The 19,042-nt window shown below is 45.4% G+C and overlaps 1 protein-coding gene across 1 annotated transcript in view; it reads left to right on the top strand.

Moving 5' to 3' along the window:
- The window catches only part of Thbs4 (thrombospondin 4), a 43,206-nt gene that overhangs the window by 11,566 nt on the left and 12,598 nt on the right, over positions 1-19,042 (top strand). Inside the window, exons 3-10 of the mRNA XM_076927143.1 lie at positions 6,121-6,368; positions 7,005-7,113; positions 7,707-7,789; positions 8,115-8,166; positions 8,381-8,583; positions 9,959-10,096; positions 13,046-13,114; positions 14,537-14,689. Coding sequence (XP_076783258.1) covers positions 6,121-6,368; positions 7,005-7,113; positions 7,707-7,789; positions 8,115-8,166; positions 8,381-8,583; positions 9,959-10,096; positions 13,046-13,114; positions 14,537-14,689 — 1,055 coding nt within the window. The remainder of the gene's footprint in view (positions 1-6,120; positions 6,369-7,004; positions 7,114-7,706; positions 7,790-8,114; positions 8,167-8,380; positions 8,584-9,958; positions 10,097-13,045; positions 13,115-14,536; positions 14,690-19,042) is intronic.

Genomic DNA, 19,042 nt, shown 5'->3' with positions numbered 1-19,042 from the left:
TTTGTGACTGTCCTTAGAACACGACCTCACAGCCTCGACACTGACAACATGTTGCATACTATGATGACACTCATAACCATTTAAAATAACTCCCTCCTCAGATGCTGTGCAGAATCGACGTGCCCCCCTTTCACTGTTCCTCTGTCTTCTCCCTCTGCCCAGCCTCTGGAAACCTTACTTATGTGAAAAGTTATTAGAAGAACATTTTGAAACAGGCTACGTTTACCACAGTCACCCAGAGAGTTATTAGTGAAAAGCTGTTTGGTGATTTACTTTTGCATGGAGCGCCAGAGCACAGACGTTACCATGGCCCAGTACATAGCCCATAAAAATGAACCAGCGAAAACAAACCAGAGTTCTGTCACAGAGGACACTGATAGCAAGAAGGCATTTTAAAAATGTGTAATGACCTAAAAGATGACCCAAGTTCACAGTGATGGTTTTCATCTGAGACTCTAAAGTACTGAGAGTAAAGTCATTTGCCATTGTGCCGCCTCCCTGAGCGCCTGCAGGCCACTCAGTCTCGACTCCGCTTCCGGAGCAGACAAAATACTATCATTTCTAGGTTTTAAAGCTGACACCCTGCCTCATTACTTCAAAAGTCAGCATGCGTAACAGTCTTACTCCAAGGTCCATTTCTTCAAAAGCACTTTTTGGAAAATTCCTTCCCAGTATAGCAGAACTTCAAATCCTGCTCGCTGGGGTTTGGTTCAGTGCTTCGTTTTCCTGTCAGCCACCAAGATGGCGTCCAATGGGGTTCAGCAGTTTGGGTCCTGTGTCACCTGGTACTCAGGTGACCAAACATAGCTCTGGGCCATCAGATCAGACCCCAGACTGTCAAGGACACAAACAGGCTAAGCTTAGAGAAAAAAATCTTCCACATTTTTTAAAAACAACGGTGCAATTATAGGTGACAACGTCAAACAGCTGTACAGTTCTCTTCAGATACCAAGAAATGAGGAAGAAATAGATTCAGCAGAATGGAAAGAAACTGAGGTAATGATCAGGTTGGGGCCTGTCCTGGGATAAGGAGTTTAGAATCAATCAGAAGCCACTAGGGAGCTGTTGGATGAATTCGTCTGCTTATTAGTGTACTTGCTTTAAAAAGGCAAGAACAGGGCTGGAGAGATGGCTGGCTCTGCAGTTAAGAGCACTTGGTTTTGCAGAGGTCCTGGATCCATTTCCCAACTGGCAGCTCTTCAGACCTCTGCCTGTACCAAGTGCAAATGTATCCCACACAGCATACATCCATGCAAAACATTTATACAACTATAAGTAAACCCTAGCTAGTAAATAAACAGGCAGGAATTGAATCAGAACAATCCTATAGGACACTCAGTCCTCCAGTCTCAAGCTGTACAAAAAGGATCCATGATAAGAGGGTGAGCCAGAGGTCAGGCAGAAGAACCCGGAGATGCAGCAAGCAGACAGAGATCCAGGCAATTGCCACAAAGGCATCTGTAGGCATGAGCTGGCAGGATTAGTGGACCACCAAGCTAACTTGGGAACTGACAGTGCTGCAGCTGGACATTCAGAACTGTACCCAGGGAACTTCCCCCAAGTGCTGACCTGGCAGAGGTGTGGTGTTCCAGGGTCAGGGGCTGGCTTCCAGTTCCTAGGAGCTCTGAAAAGAGGGAACATGTGTGCTCTCTGCTCCTGGGGAGGTCAGGGGAGGCCAAGCCCACCCAGCAGGCTACAAGGTCTCCAGGGACTGAACTCATGGCTGCTTGAGGGTCTCTGACTGATGAGGACTGTGACTTCCAAGGCTGCCTTCTGGGGTGGGCTAAGGGCTTGGAGGATATAGTATAAAAGTGTGGAGGCAGTGAGGTATGGAATTTGCTATAAAAGAGAAAAAAAAATGAAAAATGAAAGCCATAAGAGAGATGAAAATCACTGGCTCAAGAATGAGGAACGGTAAATGTCAAAGCACTTGATAATTTTTCTAACAGACACCGTGAAAGTTTCCATGATCCCTCCTGCTACCCGCCTTTGTCACAAGTCCTAGGCCCTTGAGGGAATGTGTCATCTGGGAGACTTTGCTGTGTGCGCACAAAAAACTCAAGGCAGAAGAAATACAGCTCTCCTTGAGGAGAGTCTGGGCACACAGGCAGGGTTTGTTGCGTGGCCTAGGCTGGAGTCACGCACTCTGTCAGCTTTTATTCATGTGGAAAGTTTTAAATGCAGTCATTTAGTTCTTTGAAAGTTCATATTCACAGCATCTACTTCACTGGGTACTGTTTATAAAACTCATCTCAGCTCTCCAGTTATGAAAATAAACCGTGACCCACGTGCTCTGCAAAGATCTGTTAAAAGTGGCATGGTGCCTGAAAGATGTTTTCTTTGAAATCCACAAAAAAAAAACTTAGTTTGGGGGAGGAAAATCTAGAGTATTTGTTTTAACTCTGTGTCTTAGATGCATGTCTATCTTCTTAAACTGTTAAGCCAGGAAGGGGAAACTGTGACTCTCACTAGCATGATGCCACATTGGCTAAAAGTGTGCATGACCTAATTCAAATTTAATAGACAAGTGGTATTTTTATTGGCTCATAAAATGCCAGGTATTTGCAAACTGTTCTGAGTAGTGAAGTAATTGACGTTTCAAACAGTAAGGTGGTGGTACTTAGGTTTGCTTTTTAATTTCTCCTTCTCTTAGTTACTGTCTTAGTTACTGTCTCCTCCCAAGCCCTAGAGCCATTATTTTAAATGAATTCGCGATTCAGTTAGTAGTAAATAAAAGGGCGAAGGTCCTGTTGCGTCCAAGACTAGAAATAAATCTTCATTTTCTTCTCGGAGGAAGTGACTCGACATCTATAATCCTCCAAACTCAGGAGGAGAGAGAGAGAGAAAGAGAAGGAAGAGAGCGGAGGGGGTTTCTCTTCACGTGTACTCTGCAGCCATCCTCTGTCTTTTGCTGCCATGTTTATTCTTTGTATTAAGTCTTCCCCGTGCTTCGGGAAGCTTAGCAGTGAGCTACCGTAGAAGGTCTACATCTTACAGGTTTCTTCTGGCAGGAAGCACATGGTGGTGACCACACAGACACAAGAAACGTTCTGTCGGACCCCCTCCTGGCATGTGTATGTCACAGAACACGATGCCAGCTCTGTCCCTCTCCGCACACGGTTGCCAAATGAAGAAGTGAAGCCAGAAGGCTTGAGAGGGGGTGGGGAAAATGAACCTAGAAAGCGTCATTTGGGCAAAGCCTTAAAATGTATCGTTTTCTTTGGCCACACTGCAACGTACTAGTTTGTTGGCTAGTTAGCTGCTGGGGCAGCTCTGGCTTGGCACTTCCAGTCAGCCGAAGAGGCCTAAGAAACGGCACTTCAGGTTACTTGCCACAAATCACACAGGTCACAACATCAGAGACTTAAATGTATATACTAGCTTCCATTTTCTGGTTTTGAATATAAGTGTGTTGTATTTGTGTGTGTGTGTGTGTGTGTGTGTGTGTGTGTGTGTGTGTGTGCACACATGCATGTGTGTGTGTTTGTGCATATGCATGGGTGCATATGTGTGCTTATGCGTGTGCATGTGCCTGTATGCACATGCACACACCACAGCATGGGTCCTGAGGATTGAATTCAAGCTGTCAGGCTTGACAGCATGCGCCTCTTTCAGCTGAACCATACTGCTGGCTCCATTTTATTTTTTCATATATAAGTAATAAACATTTCATGTTGAAAGTTTAGGCACCAAAGATGAGCAAAAAGGAAAAAAAAAAATACTCATGAAGTACTCAGAAATTATTCAACTAGGTTTGACAATTTTCTCTACTATATATGTGTGTGTGTGTGTATGTGTGTGTATATATATGTACATGCATACACACATATATATATACATACATATACAAATTTCCTGCATGAAGATATTCTTACAACTTCTTTTTGGTTTTCATTGAATAGAATATCAAGAACTTTTTCTATTCTTTTTATCTGAAACTATTTTATTTTTTAAAAAGATTTATTTTTATTTTGTGCGGGTGAGTGTTTATCTGCATGTATATGTGTATTGTATGCATGCCTGGTGACCACAAAGTCAAGAAAAGGGCACTGAATCCCCGAACTAGGGTTACAGAGAGTTGTGAATTGTCATGTGGGTGCTGGGAACCGAAACTGGATACTCCTAGCTGCTGGGCCATCTGTCTATTCCTGGATCTATTTCACAAGGACTTGCCTTATGATTGTACTTTTATTTAAGGAGCCCAACTTTTCAAACATGCATGCTGTACAGAGTGTTTACTAACAAAAAATCTTTAAATTAACATTTTTAACATTTTTACTACACTTCATCATTTGTTATGTGTGCTCCTACATGCAGATCAGCTGTGCTTATTAAAACTAGAAAATAATTTCAACAGTTGATTGTCATTTTTTGACCATGTGAGCCATTAGTCTTGGCAACAAGAATGTACATCCTATGTTATGGTTGTATAGCTTGGTGGTTTTGTGGGAGACCCTCAGTAGGAGCAAGAGCTGTTTCTGATGCTTTTGTCTGTTTTGGAGACCCCATTCTCCTACTGGGTTGCCTCATCCAGCCTTAATGTAAAGAGATGTGTCCAGTCTTGTTACAATTTGATATGTTATGCTTGGTTGATATCCATGAGAGGTCTGCCCTGTTCTGAAGGGAAATGGAAGAGGAGCGGATGGAGGTTGGGGAAGTGAGAGGGGAAGGACTGGGAGGCATGTAATATATGAAAGAATAAATTAATAATAAAAAAGAATGTATAGCCACTGAGCCACTCTATGGCACTGAAATGAACATTCTTTTTTTTTTTAAGTTTTACTTTAATTTTAGCTCTGTGTGTGTGTCTTCTCTGTGTCTTTCTGTCTCTGTCTCTCTGTGTCTTTGTCTCTCTGTGTCTCTCTCTGTCTCTCTGTCTTAGTTAAGTGTTTCCTCCTATGAACAGACACCATGACCAAGGCAACTCTTATAAGGACAACATTTAATCTGGGCTGGCTTACAGGTTCAGAGGTTCAGTTAATTATCATCAAGGTGGCAGCATCCAAGTAGGCATTGTGCAGGAGTTGCTGAGAGTTCCACCTCTTGTTCTGAAGGCAGCTAGGAGAAGACTGGCCTCCAGGGAGTTAGGATGAGGGTCTTAAAGTCCACACCCACAGTGACACTCCTACTCCAACAAGGCCACACATCCTAACAGTGCCACTCCCTGGGCCAAGCATATTCAAACCATCACACTCTCTGTCTCTATCTGCCTCTGTCTGTCTCTGTCTCCCCCGTGTGTGTGTGTGTGTGTGTGTGTGTGTGTGTGTGTGTGTGTGTGTGTGTGTGTGAAAGTATCTTGGCAGGTTCATCAAAACCTTGGAAACAAATCATTTTAGTCTTTGTAGCAAAACTTAGCCAAAGGGTTCCACCCACCAAACGTTGTTTTTGGGGACCAAGTTCTATCTCAGGCCCCGATATACGTAGGACAGTGATGGAGTGAAAGGCAAGGCTGGTTCCCACAAGTCTTTAGTTGGTGCATAGAATAAGATAGAGGGCTTTACATTTGGGAACAGACAATAAGGTCCTGCTCATAGTCTGTTTGCTAGACTGTCAGGAATGGGTTGCTGAAGGATGCTACGTCTAAAACATGATGTGAAATATGCTTCTGAAGACCTAGTCATGCCCTGGAACACAGCCACACTGGGGCTTTGATTTTCGTCCTGCCCTCAGGACGACCTGAACAAGCTCCTTGCCTAAGCTTCCTTGATGCTCTAGTTTTTATTCTAGTTTCATAAGGTTGGCTTATAAAATTAAAGCAACTGAGAACAGCACTCAATGTCCTGAAGTCCTCTGGGGTATTTGTGCTTGGTGAGTTAATGAATATATGCCTTTAGGAATGTACATGAGAATTATCTGATTTTCTGATGGGGGAAGACTCTCTTTATTCATTAAAGTTTACTGTTTATTTTTGGATTTGCTAGATTTGTGTGTTTTTCTATTCTCACAAAATGTCCTCAGGAGAAAGGTAGGTCACCTGATGGTGCTGCACCATGCCAAGGACCTGGCACACAAAACTTGGTAAGTCAATATTTGTGGTAACAGCCTTGTGAGTAGAAGGTCACATAGCCCAGGACCGTATCCTTTCCTCTCACGGCGTCTTTGCTCTGTCTTTGGCTGCAGCCATCCTCCGTTACCTGAAGAACGACGGGAGGATCCATCTGGTGGTTTTCAACAACTTGCAGCTGGCTGATGGGAGGCGCCACAGGATCCTCCTGAGACTGAGCAACTTGCAGAGAGGGTCTGGCTCTGTAGAGCTCTACCTGGACTGTGCTCAGGTGGATTCAGTACACAACCTGCCCAGAGCCTTTTCTGGTCTTACTCAGAACCCAGAGTCCATCGAATTGAGGACATTCCAGAGGAAGCCCCAGGTAGGAACCCAAGAACAGTTCTGCAAGGTCGACAATGTGCTTCCGTGGCTCAAAGGTCTATGCTGAGGGGAGTGTATCAGCTCATCCATGTTGGCCCTGTGCTTCGAGTCACTTGGGGAATTGCAAAACATGTAATAGATAGCTCCCCTCAAGACAAATTCTGATTTAACAGAATCTCAGGATCTGGTGCCTAGGCATCAAATTTTTTAAAAAAAATTCACATTTAATATGAAGTCAAAATTGAGGACTGAATTACAGGTGAAACAAGTAAACTCTTTGGAGGTGACTTTTCAAACATTTGTTCAGTTTAAAAGGAGTAGCTAAAATTAAACAACTTATCTTTGTCTGAAAGGATCATGTACATTCCCTCCTTTTATAATGTTATTAGTTATTATTTTCATGCAAATAACAAAGAATGTCAAAGACCATAGAACTGCCATTGGTTGAGAAGCACAAGAAACAATATCTTTCTTTACAGATATTGGCAAACCATTCACTAACAAAGATGAGCGTAATAACAGCTTTGTTCAGTGCAGCCTCAGAAGAAACTCTTGTCTTCTGTTTCATGCCATGTTGGTGAGATTTTTAATTGTCCCATCAGCAAACTTACGCATGCATTTTTTTTTTTCCTCTCAGGACTTTTTGGAAGAGCTGAAACTGGTGGTGCGGGGCTCGCTCTTCCAGGTGGCCAGCCTACAAGACTGCTTCCTGCAGCAGAGTGAGCCACTGGCTGCCACAAGCACAGGTGTGAGCTCCTGGGCAGTGTGTGTGTACACTCTCATCAACATGGACACGTGTCAAGGCTCCTCGAGGCTGGTCTGCAGACACGTCCTGGGAGCACAGCAGCCCCTGAGAATGTGTCTGTACAAATCAGGCTCTTGGACAAAGTCCAGGCCAAGTCATCTTTTCACTGCCCTTTTATTTTTATAACTCACAAATATGGACCAACTAACCAACAGCGTCAGTAACATCATTTTGTTAAATCATTATAAATTAATTGCCTAAATTGAATTCTCACACCGTAGGTTTAGAGTAATCTTGTCATAGGAATTATTTGGGGAGTCATTTGATTTTAAATCACTTAGCAATGACTGTCATCAACCAGACACGGAGGTGCATGCCTCTATTCCTAGGACTCAGGAGGCTGAGGCAGGAGGATTACCGGTTTGATACCAGCCTGGACTATATACTAAGACCCTGTCTCAGAAAAGCCCACAGGCTAGAGATGTAACTCAATGATAGAGTACTTTGCAGAGCATGCATAAGGCCCTTGATCCCTAGGCCTGCAGAGCCAATTGACACTGACTGAACATTCCTTACCTTTCGCTGTTCCTACAGGAGACTTTAATCGGCAGTTCTTGGGTCAAATGACACAATTAAACCAGCTCCTTGGAGAGGTGAAAGATCTTCTGAGGCAGCAGGTGAGGAACAGAGGCTATCCTGGGTCAAGCCTGAGTCTTACGATAGTAGCTTTCTGTGCTGGTGGGTAGAGTGGCTGGCTCACACAGGCAGGGAAGGACTTAGCCCTGAGCCACACTTTATGTTGTCCCACACAGCCTGCCAGCCCCAGGGCTCCATCAGAAGAAAAGGGGATCATGCTTGTAGTGAACCTCCATGGCTAAGGTAGTGGGAAAGCCATCACAGGCTCCTTGAGTACTGTAGAGACCTTTCTTGAGCAGCCTTGCAGGGAGACTTTCTGGGTTGTATCAAGTAGTCCTTTTCAATGTCTTCCTTCTATTTCTAAAGGTCAAGGAAACATCATTTTTGCGAAACACTATTGCTGAATGCCAGGCTTGTGGTAAGTTCTTCTGTGGTGACCGGCTCCTCCTGATTAGGGCAGTGTAGGCTAACTTAGGATCTGAAGTGAGGTCATGTGACGGCAGCCTCTGGTAGTTCTTCACAAGAGTTGATGGGAAGGGGGAGCTTGATGGGGAAACCACATTTCATTTTGCATCCTACATATTCCACAGGAGTTAATGTGGACTGTGGACTGAACTGGTCTTGTTTCCTAGGTCCTCTCAGCTTTCAGTCCCCAACCCCAAACACACTGGTGCCCATAGCTCCTCCCGCACCCCCAACTCGCCCGACACGCCGCTGTGACTCCAGCCCTTGTTTCCGAGGTGTCAGATGCACAGACACCAGGGACGGCTTTCAATGTGGACCCTGCCCAGATGGTTACACTGGAAACGGGATCACGTGTTCTGACGTGGATGAGGTAATGCTCATCTGGACGCAGTGGGGGCCCTCCGGGTCTCTTCCTTGTCACTCTGGACCAAGAAACCTTACTGGGTGTTAGGGGCCCCCTGAGTTGTTCTCCAGGCTCCAGAGAACTGCTTCCTTAATGATGTGTAGAGTCCCTGAGACACGTTGAGTAGCGGCAGGAAGGCCTAACATAGAGCTGCAGCCTTGGTTGTCACTTTTTTTTTCCGTGTTCCCAGCTTTTTTACTTGGCTATAATCGCTACATTGCTATAGTTTCTACTTTCCACTCTGATATCTGTGTTGGTTATCTCTCTGAAGCAACAGATATTAGAAACCCGCACATATGGAAAGGAAGGGTTAGAGTCCTTGTTCCAGAAGCTGTGGTAGCTTCCTTTGGGCTTCGTAAAACAAAGGGGCAGAGGGAATCTCACACTAAGCAGGTCTTTTAGGGAGGCCTGAGAGTAGCCGAAGGCCAGCGACAGCATGTCAGCTGTACAGCCAGCAGGCAGAGCTTCAGAAGGAAAGCAGCAGGACCTTCATCTGTTCTGAGTCTGGTCACACAACAGTGCCCATAACTGGTAGCAAAGCCACCCCCACACTGTGCCTTTCCCTGTGCCAACAAGAAGGCAGCTGAAAGGAGGAGAGATGATGCTCTCACGGGGCCCTGAAGGCTAATGGCTACTCAGCTGACCCCTCAACACCTGCAAGCCCCAACTCCTGCTAATATGAAGTTAGGCTGGTCTCTAGGAATCTCTCGATTGGAGATCAGATCCTGCACACGTTCCACAGAACTGTATCTGGTTTTTATCTATGAGCTGAAATGTTCCTCCTTTTTAAAAGGGCAGGAAGTGCTCATGTTTTTTACATTAGTTAAAGTTTTTTTTTTTTTTAATAGATAACAGAACTAGCTTGTAGGCTCTTTTAGGTGGCCTTGGAACAGTTATGGACAGGACAGAGCAGAGAGGCAGGCTTTCCCTGCAGGACTCTGTCTAACTGTAGAACTCCTGCCCTGCCTCAGTTTCCATGGAAGTTCACAGATCTCTGGGTGTCATCTAAAAGCCCTCTGGCGACTGGTGCAGTGACCCAGGCCTTTCCCAGGGAATGGTAGCATGCTGGCGAGCTTGCTAGACTTGGATTGAGCCTGGTTTATGTTAAAGATAAATTAATTGTTGACACAGCAGCATCTGTAACATAGTGAACAACTACAGGGTAACCCAAAATCGGTGAACTGGGGGCTCAACAGGTAACTATGAAATTGGACGTTTTAATTTTCTTTTATCAATTTTACCACAGAATATAAAGGAATAAATAAGTGTGTGCAAGTAGACTATGGAAAGTTCCAAGTTATTTCCCTCAAAGAGCTAAAGACCGAATATTTTCTTTCCCCAGTGCAAATACCATCCCTGCTATCCAGGTGTGCGCTGCGTGAATTTGGCTCCGGGTTTCAGATGTGATGCCTGTCCAGTAGGCTTCACGGGGCCCATGGTGCAGGGTGTTGGGATCAACTTTGCTAAAACAAATAAGCAGGTGAGCAGACATGGTCATTTCTTATTCATTTTTCATTATCAGACAATTCCCCAGCTCCTCAGCCTAGCCCTCCACCACTGTGAGCAGCCAGGGCCTGTGGAATATGGTTGTGTACAGCGAGCCAACAGGGAAGGGTTGTGTTGTGTTGTGTTGTGTTGTGTTGTTTTTTGACTTCTTTCTGGGGGCATAGGTCCATAAAGTCTAGAAAGAAGTTGTTAAAGTTTGGGTAATGAGGGCTTTCTGGGAAAGCAATAGATGCAGAATACAGGGTTGCCGAATGATTGCAGACCTGCTCGGTTGATAGCCTTTGGACATCTTGTCCTGCAGAATAAATTGAGAATCTGAGAGGCAAATAAAAGCTGGGGGAAATTAGATCACTTTATAGAGCCGTTGCTGCCGATCAGCAGCCGCTTTAAGAAGAGAGGGTTTGAAGAGGCGAGATAAATCCCCCCAAGGAGGCCTACCCTTTCTCTTATATAAGCTATAAATTTCCAGAAAGCACCTCGGTACAGCATGACAGTCTCCATTTATCTCCAAATGCCCTACAATATCTGGTCATTATTTAACTGACTGACTGTGAAATGCTTTTTGATGTTTTTCGGCTCTTAAAAATGGTTGGTCTATAAATATATTTTACCACCTTAGGGAAATGATTAGCTTTGAAGAAGGGCAAGGGGGTCATTATTTCCGTGCTGCTTATCACAGGGTTCTGGAGGGCATCATTTTTGAGGCTAGAAAAGAAGAAAGCAAACTGGACCCAGGATTGACAAGGAGCCACTGGGATAATGAACTAAGTTTTTCTTCTCTTGTAAGGACAAAATCTCTCAGACTAAACCAAGGAAAATAGACAAATAATATGAGTTAGTAAGGGACACTTCCTAGTGGATATGAATCCATATATGTTACATATACATATGTATGTATATAATGAATATATATGAATTCTAAACCCTAATTGTGTATTATATATGTGTGTATGAAGGAGTCACTTTGCTAAAACTTTATGATAAATTTTAATGAATTGCCAAGTTCAGTAAAAATCAAAGAAAGTATTATTTCTAGGGCTATACGGGATGTCAGTGTCACACCAGCTCATGGACATCAGGAGGGAGGGCTTTCAATGTGTACATGAGGGCAGGGGCCATGAGAGTTAGGAGACCTTGTCTGTGTGTATGTATCTTATGTAAAGCCAGGATCCTCAAAGAACTTCCCTCACCACAACACAGAGATGGAAAAAACGTCAGTAGCTCAAAGGAGCAAGAGAGTTTGACTTTGGCTTTGAGACATGGTTAACAACTGTGAAAATCATCTACCACACGGCACAGCACCAAGTTTATACCATTTAGTTATAAAGTCCAAGTCTGTGTTATTGGCAAAACATACCTATTTGCATCAAACCTTTCTGAAACAGTTACATCGAAGAGCCGTAGGCAATCAAAGATAGACCAGTGTGTGCAGATGCCCAACACCAGGGCCCTCGATGCCCACAGGCAAAATCAGGGCTACTGTGAAGAAACTATGATAAGGAAACCGAATAAGCATCAACTGACTGAAAAAGGGTCAGTGTTGTGGTTAAAGACAAGGATACTGTCAGGAAAAAATAGACAAATGTGAAAAGTATCTAAATAAAACTATGATTGGTGTGTGCGCATGGTTTCGAGGCTGACCATCTTGCACTGGACAACCAACAATGGGCTCACACCTGGGAGAAGCTAAGTCCCCTTCCTAGCAGCCAATAGTGGCCTGTAGCTCTTCGTCTGGGGGTGGGACACCATGAAGTTTTCCCCCTTCCATGTTAATATACCCATTGATGTTGCTGTTGTTCTGGTCTCGTTTATGCAGCCATTTCTAGAAGAGTCTGTTTCCACAGAAGACTTCCTAGTATTCTGTCTCTTGTAATATTTCCATCCCCTCTTCTCAAATGTTCTCTGAGCCATACGTGCAGGAGTCATGTATGCGTATTCCTGAACATACATACATACATGTGCATGTAACAAATATCATCAGAGAAAAAGAGGCTATTCACTTGAGAGCAGTAGAGCATGGGGAGGGCTCGGGGGAGTGTGCTGTAGAGGGGCTAAAGGGTGGGAAGAGAGGAGAAGTGATGTCATTCTATTTAAATTAAAACATTTAAAAATAAACCAAAAGCTCAATAAAATCCTTCTTTTAAAGGAAGGGAAAAGGGTATTATCAATTAAAAGTATAATCACTGAACTTAATAACTCAGTATGAGAATGTTGCAATGGATCACATCATCATGTATAATTAATATATGGTAATAAAACCGTTTTTAACACACAGTCAATGGGTGAAACAGATTAGACACAGCTAACTGGAGATTCACCAGCTGAGATGGGATTTGAAGCCCACCACTTGGAATTTAGCAAAGACACACAAGCAAGAGGGAGGGCAGAGACTGAAAGAAACTGTGAAACATTCATTATCTGACGGTGGATCCAAGAAGGACTAGAAATAACAAAACTGAGGAGACACTGAGAATTTTCTAAAACTGAAGAAAGAGAGGAATCCTCAGAGGTGAGAGGGGAATCCTCAGAGGTGAAAGGAACCCTCAGAGGTGAGAGGGGAAACCTCAGAGGTGACAGGAATTCCCAGAGATGAGTGGAATCCTCAGAGGTGAGAGGGAATCCTCAGAGGTGCCTTAGGTGCCAAGTGGGAAGGTGAGGAAAAGGCTCTCCTGACTAAAGGCTACAGAACAGGTAAGTTATACACATCATCTTCTCTGAACTCCTTTAACCTTTGTGAAGACGATTAGCATCTGCAGTTAGATTAAGTGCACCAGTGCTCAGAGGGCTGTAACATTCCTCACTCACCCCCCTCCCATCCTACCTGACACTGTGTGTCTTCCACCAAATGTGTCAAGACAGGACAATTCATTTGCCTCTCTATTTAAGCAGCAAGTCTGAGATGGCTCTGAACTTTTATTCCTAGGTGTGCACTGATATTGATGAGTGTCGGAATGGAGCCTGTGTTCCAAATTCTATCTGCATTAACACTCTGGTGAGTATTTCTCATAGCTTTTCCATCAAAGCAGGGCCAGGCTCAGAAGCAGGTGGGTGTGTGCAGATCGTAACTCCAATCACACAGACTATATGCACATGCAACTTTGATTGGCAGAAGAGGGCAGAAGTCTATGCCGAGAGAGTGTTTCCACTTAGACTCATATTATAATTAATTTTTATATTAAAACCAGATTCTTTATCCTTTGTCAAAGTTGTCTGATTTTTGATAATTATGTTGCCATCCCATCATTGTGAATAAAAAGTTGCTGGTCAAAACCAACTTAAGGAAAGAAAAGCTCCCTTTGGCTCATAGACCACGTGGCTGGGAAGGAGGGGCGGTGAATGTGGAGCAGTGGCTCACTCTGTGCCCACAGGCAGGAAGCAGACAACTGAATGCTGGTCCTCAAGTAGACCCCGCCTCTAACTCACCACCTCTCTAACTCACCACGATTCTCTGAGAGAACGGTTTGATTCCTGACTTCCTCATGTCCTTTCAAGTAAAAGTCTTTATAGATGTCAGCATATTCTTTCATTCCCAGAAGAGCCCTCTGAGTAGGCAGTAGTGTGTGGTGCCCAGTCTATGGATTGAAAGGCTAGCCGGCGGTAGTGACGCATGCCTTTAATCCCAGCACTTGGGAGGCAGAGGCAGGTGGGTTTCTGAGTTCGAGGCCAGCCTGGTCTACAGAGTGAGTGCCACGACAGCCAGGGCTACACAGAGAAACACTGTCTCGAAAAAGAAAGAAAGAGAGAGAGGGAGAGAGTGAGAGATAGAGAGAGAGAGAGAGAGAGAGAGAGAGAGAGAGAGAGAGAGAGAGAGAGAGAGAGAGAGAGAAAGGCAGGCTAATTATGTTGTATAATTACGCCGAGGCCACACAGCGCCGCCTTGGGTTTCCAGTCTCGCTGCAGCGCCTGAGACACCCCCTTGATGCTATTACCTCATTGGAACATGATGGTACTTACATTTTAGCCTTTGCCCAGGTCAAAGCTTGTCTGCACAAATGGATTTGGGAAACCTTGATATAGCGGTTATAACAGAAGCTACCCAGAGAGAAAAAGTGGGCAGTGGATAGAACTCCAGAGAACCCCAAGATGAAGGAGTAGGCAAGACAAAAAAAGCGGAGGCCGTGAAAAGAATGAGTGACTAGCCTTCTCCACCTTCAGTCCTGGTTCTCGAATGGCTATGTAGCCAATTGCACCTTCCGGCCTGGTGGTAGATTCACCATCATGCCCAGGAGGTTATGAGACACGCCCGGGAGCCCGGGAGCCCGGGAGCCCGGGAGCCCGGGAGCCCGGGAGCCCGGGAGCCCGGGAGCCCGGGAGCAGAGAGCTATGGGTCATTATGCTCAGTCCCGGTACCACTAAGCGAAGACCAATGATCTTTGCTGGATTCCGCCTTATCATCTCAACTTTGTCTCCGTAGGGATCTTATCGCTGTGGGCCTTGCAAACCAGGGTACACAGGTGATCAGACCAGAGGATGCAAGACTGAAAGGAGCTGCCGGAACCCAGAGCAGAACCCATGCAGTGTGCATGCGCAGTGCATCGAGGAGCGGCAAGGGGATGTGACCTGTGTGGTAAGCTCCTGGTTTGCTTGACGGCTTTCCCTCTTTCTTTCTAAGCACAACCCTCCCCAGTTTCTACTAGATTAACACTGGGCATCAAAAGGTGAGGACAGTTATAAATAGCAATAGGTGGGCCAGAAAGTATAGAAGCAGGGGAAAGAGTGGGAGGAGAGGACAGTAGGCTCTCCCACCTCTCCGCTGCTGGCATTTTAGGCAAAATTTCCGCAGAAGGTCATAGGGAGTTGGTGCCCCATAAGGGCTCCACCATTCAGATGCCAACGTGGCTGGTTACTCATCAGCCAGGAGATGAGAAAGGGGAGAGCAGGGTCAGCTGGACCTCAGAAACCTAACTGAGCCATTCTGTATATTCTGTGCCTGTCTCGGTTGACACTTTTAAGTTTGACCCTGACGTAAGCACAGCTCAATGAATGGTCAGTCTTCCTACGCATTCCCATCCTTGGTACCTTGGCTCCTAGCTGAGCCCTTTATAAAGAAGCCTTCTTCCTACAACACATTCCCAAACTCCAGGGTCACAGTCCTCAGGGGTCCCAGGCACTAACATCTCAGCTGGCTTCAGTTGCTTGCTTCGTTCTGTTACGGGCTCCAGGCGCACAGTAGGCGAGCCTCAGCCTATGCTGCCATGACCATGGTGAGTCCCTCTGAGCAGCTGAGCAGCTGAAACATCTTCCCTCTTCTGGGCAAGGTGTGGAGGTGCACACCTGTAATCCCATCCCTGTGAGTTTAAGGTCAGCCTGGTCTATTCAAAGAGCTAGTTCCAGGCTGTCCAGAGCTGCACAGGGAAACCCTGCTTTCTTTTTCTTTCTTTCTTTCTTTCTTTTTTTTTTTTTTAATATCTCTTTCACATTCCATCTCAAACTTAGACTTCTTTATCTTTCTGGCTGGAGACTGTTCCACCTGAGTATCCATCCCATGTGCAGTCACCAAAGGCAGGCGCTGTTGTGGATGTCAGGAAGTGCATGCTGACAGGAGCCTGATGTACCTGTCTCCTGAGAGGCTCTACTAGAACCTGACATATACAGAGGTGTATGCTCGCAGATCATGGGTTCCCCAATGGAGGAGTTAGAGAAAAGACTGAAGGAGCTGAAAGGATTTGTGGCCCCATGAGGAGAGCAACAATACCAACCAACCAGAGCTCCCAGGGTCCAAACGACCAGCCTGGGAGCACATAGGGAGGGACCCATGGCTCCAGCTGCATTTGTAGAGGAGGATGGCCCTATCGGGCATAGGTGGAAGAGGATATCCTTGGTCCCATGAAGGCTGGACACCCAGTGGGGGGAAATTCGAGGGTGGGGAGGTAGGTGGGGTGGGTGGGGGCACATCCTCATAGAAGCAGGAGGAGGGGGGATGGAAAAAGGTGTTCCTGGGCGGGGGGGGGGATGGGGCAAGGGGATAACATCTGAAATATAAATAAAATATCCAATAGAAAAGCATATTCAAATATGCTAATTTTCAAAAAGAAAAAAATCTTTTTCACATTCCACCTCAGACTTAGACTGCCTTTTCTTTCTGGTTGGAAACTTTCCCCTGGTCATCTTTATCAAATCGGAAAATAAGACTGAAAACGTAAATAAATAAATAAAAATATAATATAATATAACATAATATAATAAAGCCAGCCCTCCAAGGCAGTACTGGTAATCTAGTGCAGGTTCTGAGGTAGGAATGTGCTATGTCAGAGGAAGAAAAAGAACCAAGCTTTCCCTCTGTCCTGATAATTGGGCATGTTATTACACATATATGCTTTTTTAAAAAGTCATTGAAAAGCAAGGATATATCTGTGTTTAAATTCTCATTTTCTGTGAACAAATCTATGGTTCCTCCGGGATGGTGGGTGACGGGGCTCTTAATGTGTTTTTGAATTTGCAATAAGGTACTTCGACAGATGGTAAAGGATTAATAAACTCGGTGTGACTACTAAAATAATTTAATCTGCCAGAAAATGGCTCATTAAAAATGTATTTGTTCCTAAAGGAAATTTTTTCCTCATTAAAGTGAGTAGCAAATCGGACCCACAGCTGAACTTTCCAGGCCTTGCGAAGGCGAGCTGTGGAAGTCCTTGAGTGGGATGGGGCTTTGGGGAGGAGCCTCTGGCCTGGGGTGGAGGCGTAGTGGGGATGACTCTGCACAGGAAAAGCAGAGGAGGGGGACAGGTAGGGAGCACCAGGGATGTTCTCAGAGGTTTGTTCCCTGCTGCTGGTCCTGAGTCTCCTCAGCTTCCTCCCTCTTTCTCCTTTCAGCTGTAGTTGAAAATCAAGTCTGATTTCCCTCTCCTGCAATTGGTACCTCCCTGGCTTTCTGCGCCGTCTCCATCTCTTCTCTTTCTGTCCTTCCCTCCTAACCTCTACAACCATCTTCCCACCTCCCCACCACTAGTCCCCAACCCTCACTCCTTGCACCTGAGTTGGGTCTCAAGCCCCACCTCACACCCAACGGCTTTTAGGAAGGGTTTTCTCTCTCCTTGGTGAATCAGATATCCTGGCTGACGGGCACCTTGGGATACGGGTTTTATGCAAGGGAGAACTCAGAAGTGCACATTAGCTAAATGCAAGGGGTCAGAGTCGGAAGAGGACAGATGAGGTGAATGCTCCCAATTCTGAGAGCCTGAGCAAGGTGCTAACCCAGGCTGAGCTCCTGTGACTCTTGTATAAAAGGGACAACGATGACCTTGCAGTGTCTTCTTAAGGACCAAAGAAAAAGGCTGGGAAAATCTGCTTTAGAAAAACTATTGGCAGATAGACCAGAGAAGTGACTCAGCAGGTAAAGATACCAGCCCCAAGTTCATACACACACACACCACACACACATGCATACACCACACATGCACACAACACACACACACACAACACACCACACACAACACAACACACACACATGCACACACACACACACACACACAACACCACACACAACACAACACACACACATGCACACACACACATGCACACCACACACCCATGCACACACACACCACACACACCACATACACATGCACACACCACACACATGCATACACCACACACACATGCACACACACCACACATGCACACACACACACTACACACACACATGCACACACCACACACACATGCACACACCACACACACATGCACACACCACACACACATGCACACACCACACACACATGCACACACCTACACACACACATGCACACACACCACACATGCACACACACTACACACACATATACACACACCACATACACCACACACACATGCACACACCCACACACATACACAACACACCACACACACACACACACACACACACACACTTTTAACCTTCTGTCCTTTCCTGCAACACTGTAAATGCTTTTTTAAACCGAAACAAAATTGTTACTTTCCACTTGTCCTGTGGCAGTGATGCTTACTGTTGGTTTTCTGGGAACAGATGCTCAAGGGAACACATCAAAGGAGGATGGGGAGAGGTACACAGGCCCACCACTGATAACACCAGTGGGAGCCACCTCTGTTTGAATAGATAGAAATAACGCACCTTCAAGTTTTCCTCTTTGGGTGGAAATTGACCCCCAAAATATCTTTGGAGCTGGAAAGATGGCTCAGCAGTTAAGGGCACTTGCTGCTCTTGCAGAAGACCTGAGTTAAAATTTCAACACACTTGTGTAGATCACAAGTCCCTCTAACTACAGTTCCATAGGACCCCATGCCTTCTTCAGCCTCTCAGGGCACATGTACATACATGGTACACATACATACTCTTGGGCACACAGCTGTGCACATTATTTATTAATAAATAAACCTATGAACCCAGTATCCCATGAGCTGAACTGGTACTCGCTCAGGACAAATGCACTGAAATGATTTGAGGCAACATGGTCAGTCATAACAAAGCTGTTGGAAGCCTGACGTCCCAGCAGAAGACCCATCGAGTCCGTCAAGGCACATTCAGTGCTTGTCCTGAGTCGTAGGAACAGGAGCCAGAGGGGATGTTACCTGTCCCATCTCCCTTTGAGCCTTTGGACTTTAGAGTCATTAATCCGTTCCTACGTAACTATGTATTGTTTCAGGTTTTTCTTGCTTTGTTTGTTAGTTTTGGGGTGTGGGGAGTTTGCATCCGCACATATGAGGCCAGCTGTCTTCTTTCATCCCTCCCTACCATATCTTTTTGAGGCAGAGTCTCTACTGAATGAGGAGCTCACTATCCGACTATCTGGCCAGCAGACCCTAGGGACCCTGGTCGCCACCTCTACAGCATGAGCTACTATGCCTGGCCTTTTCTGGGGTGCTGAGGACCCAAACCAGGGCCTCATGCTTGTGCAGCAAATGCCTTATTAAGACTAAGGAATCTTTCCAGTCCTTGTTTTGT

Source organism: Arvicanthis niloticus, chromosome 29 (assembly GCF_011762505.2).
Source record: "Arvicanthis niloticus isolate mArvNil1 chromosome 29, mArvNil1.pat.X, whole genome shotgun sequence".
In the NCBI taxonomy this organism is placed as follows: domain Eukaryota; kingdom Metazoa; phylum Chordata; class Mammalia; order Rodentia; family Muridae; genus Arvicanthis; species Arvicanthis niloticus.
This window is presented reverse-complemented; position numbering and strand designations above follow the sequence as displayed.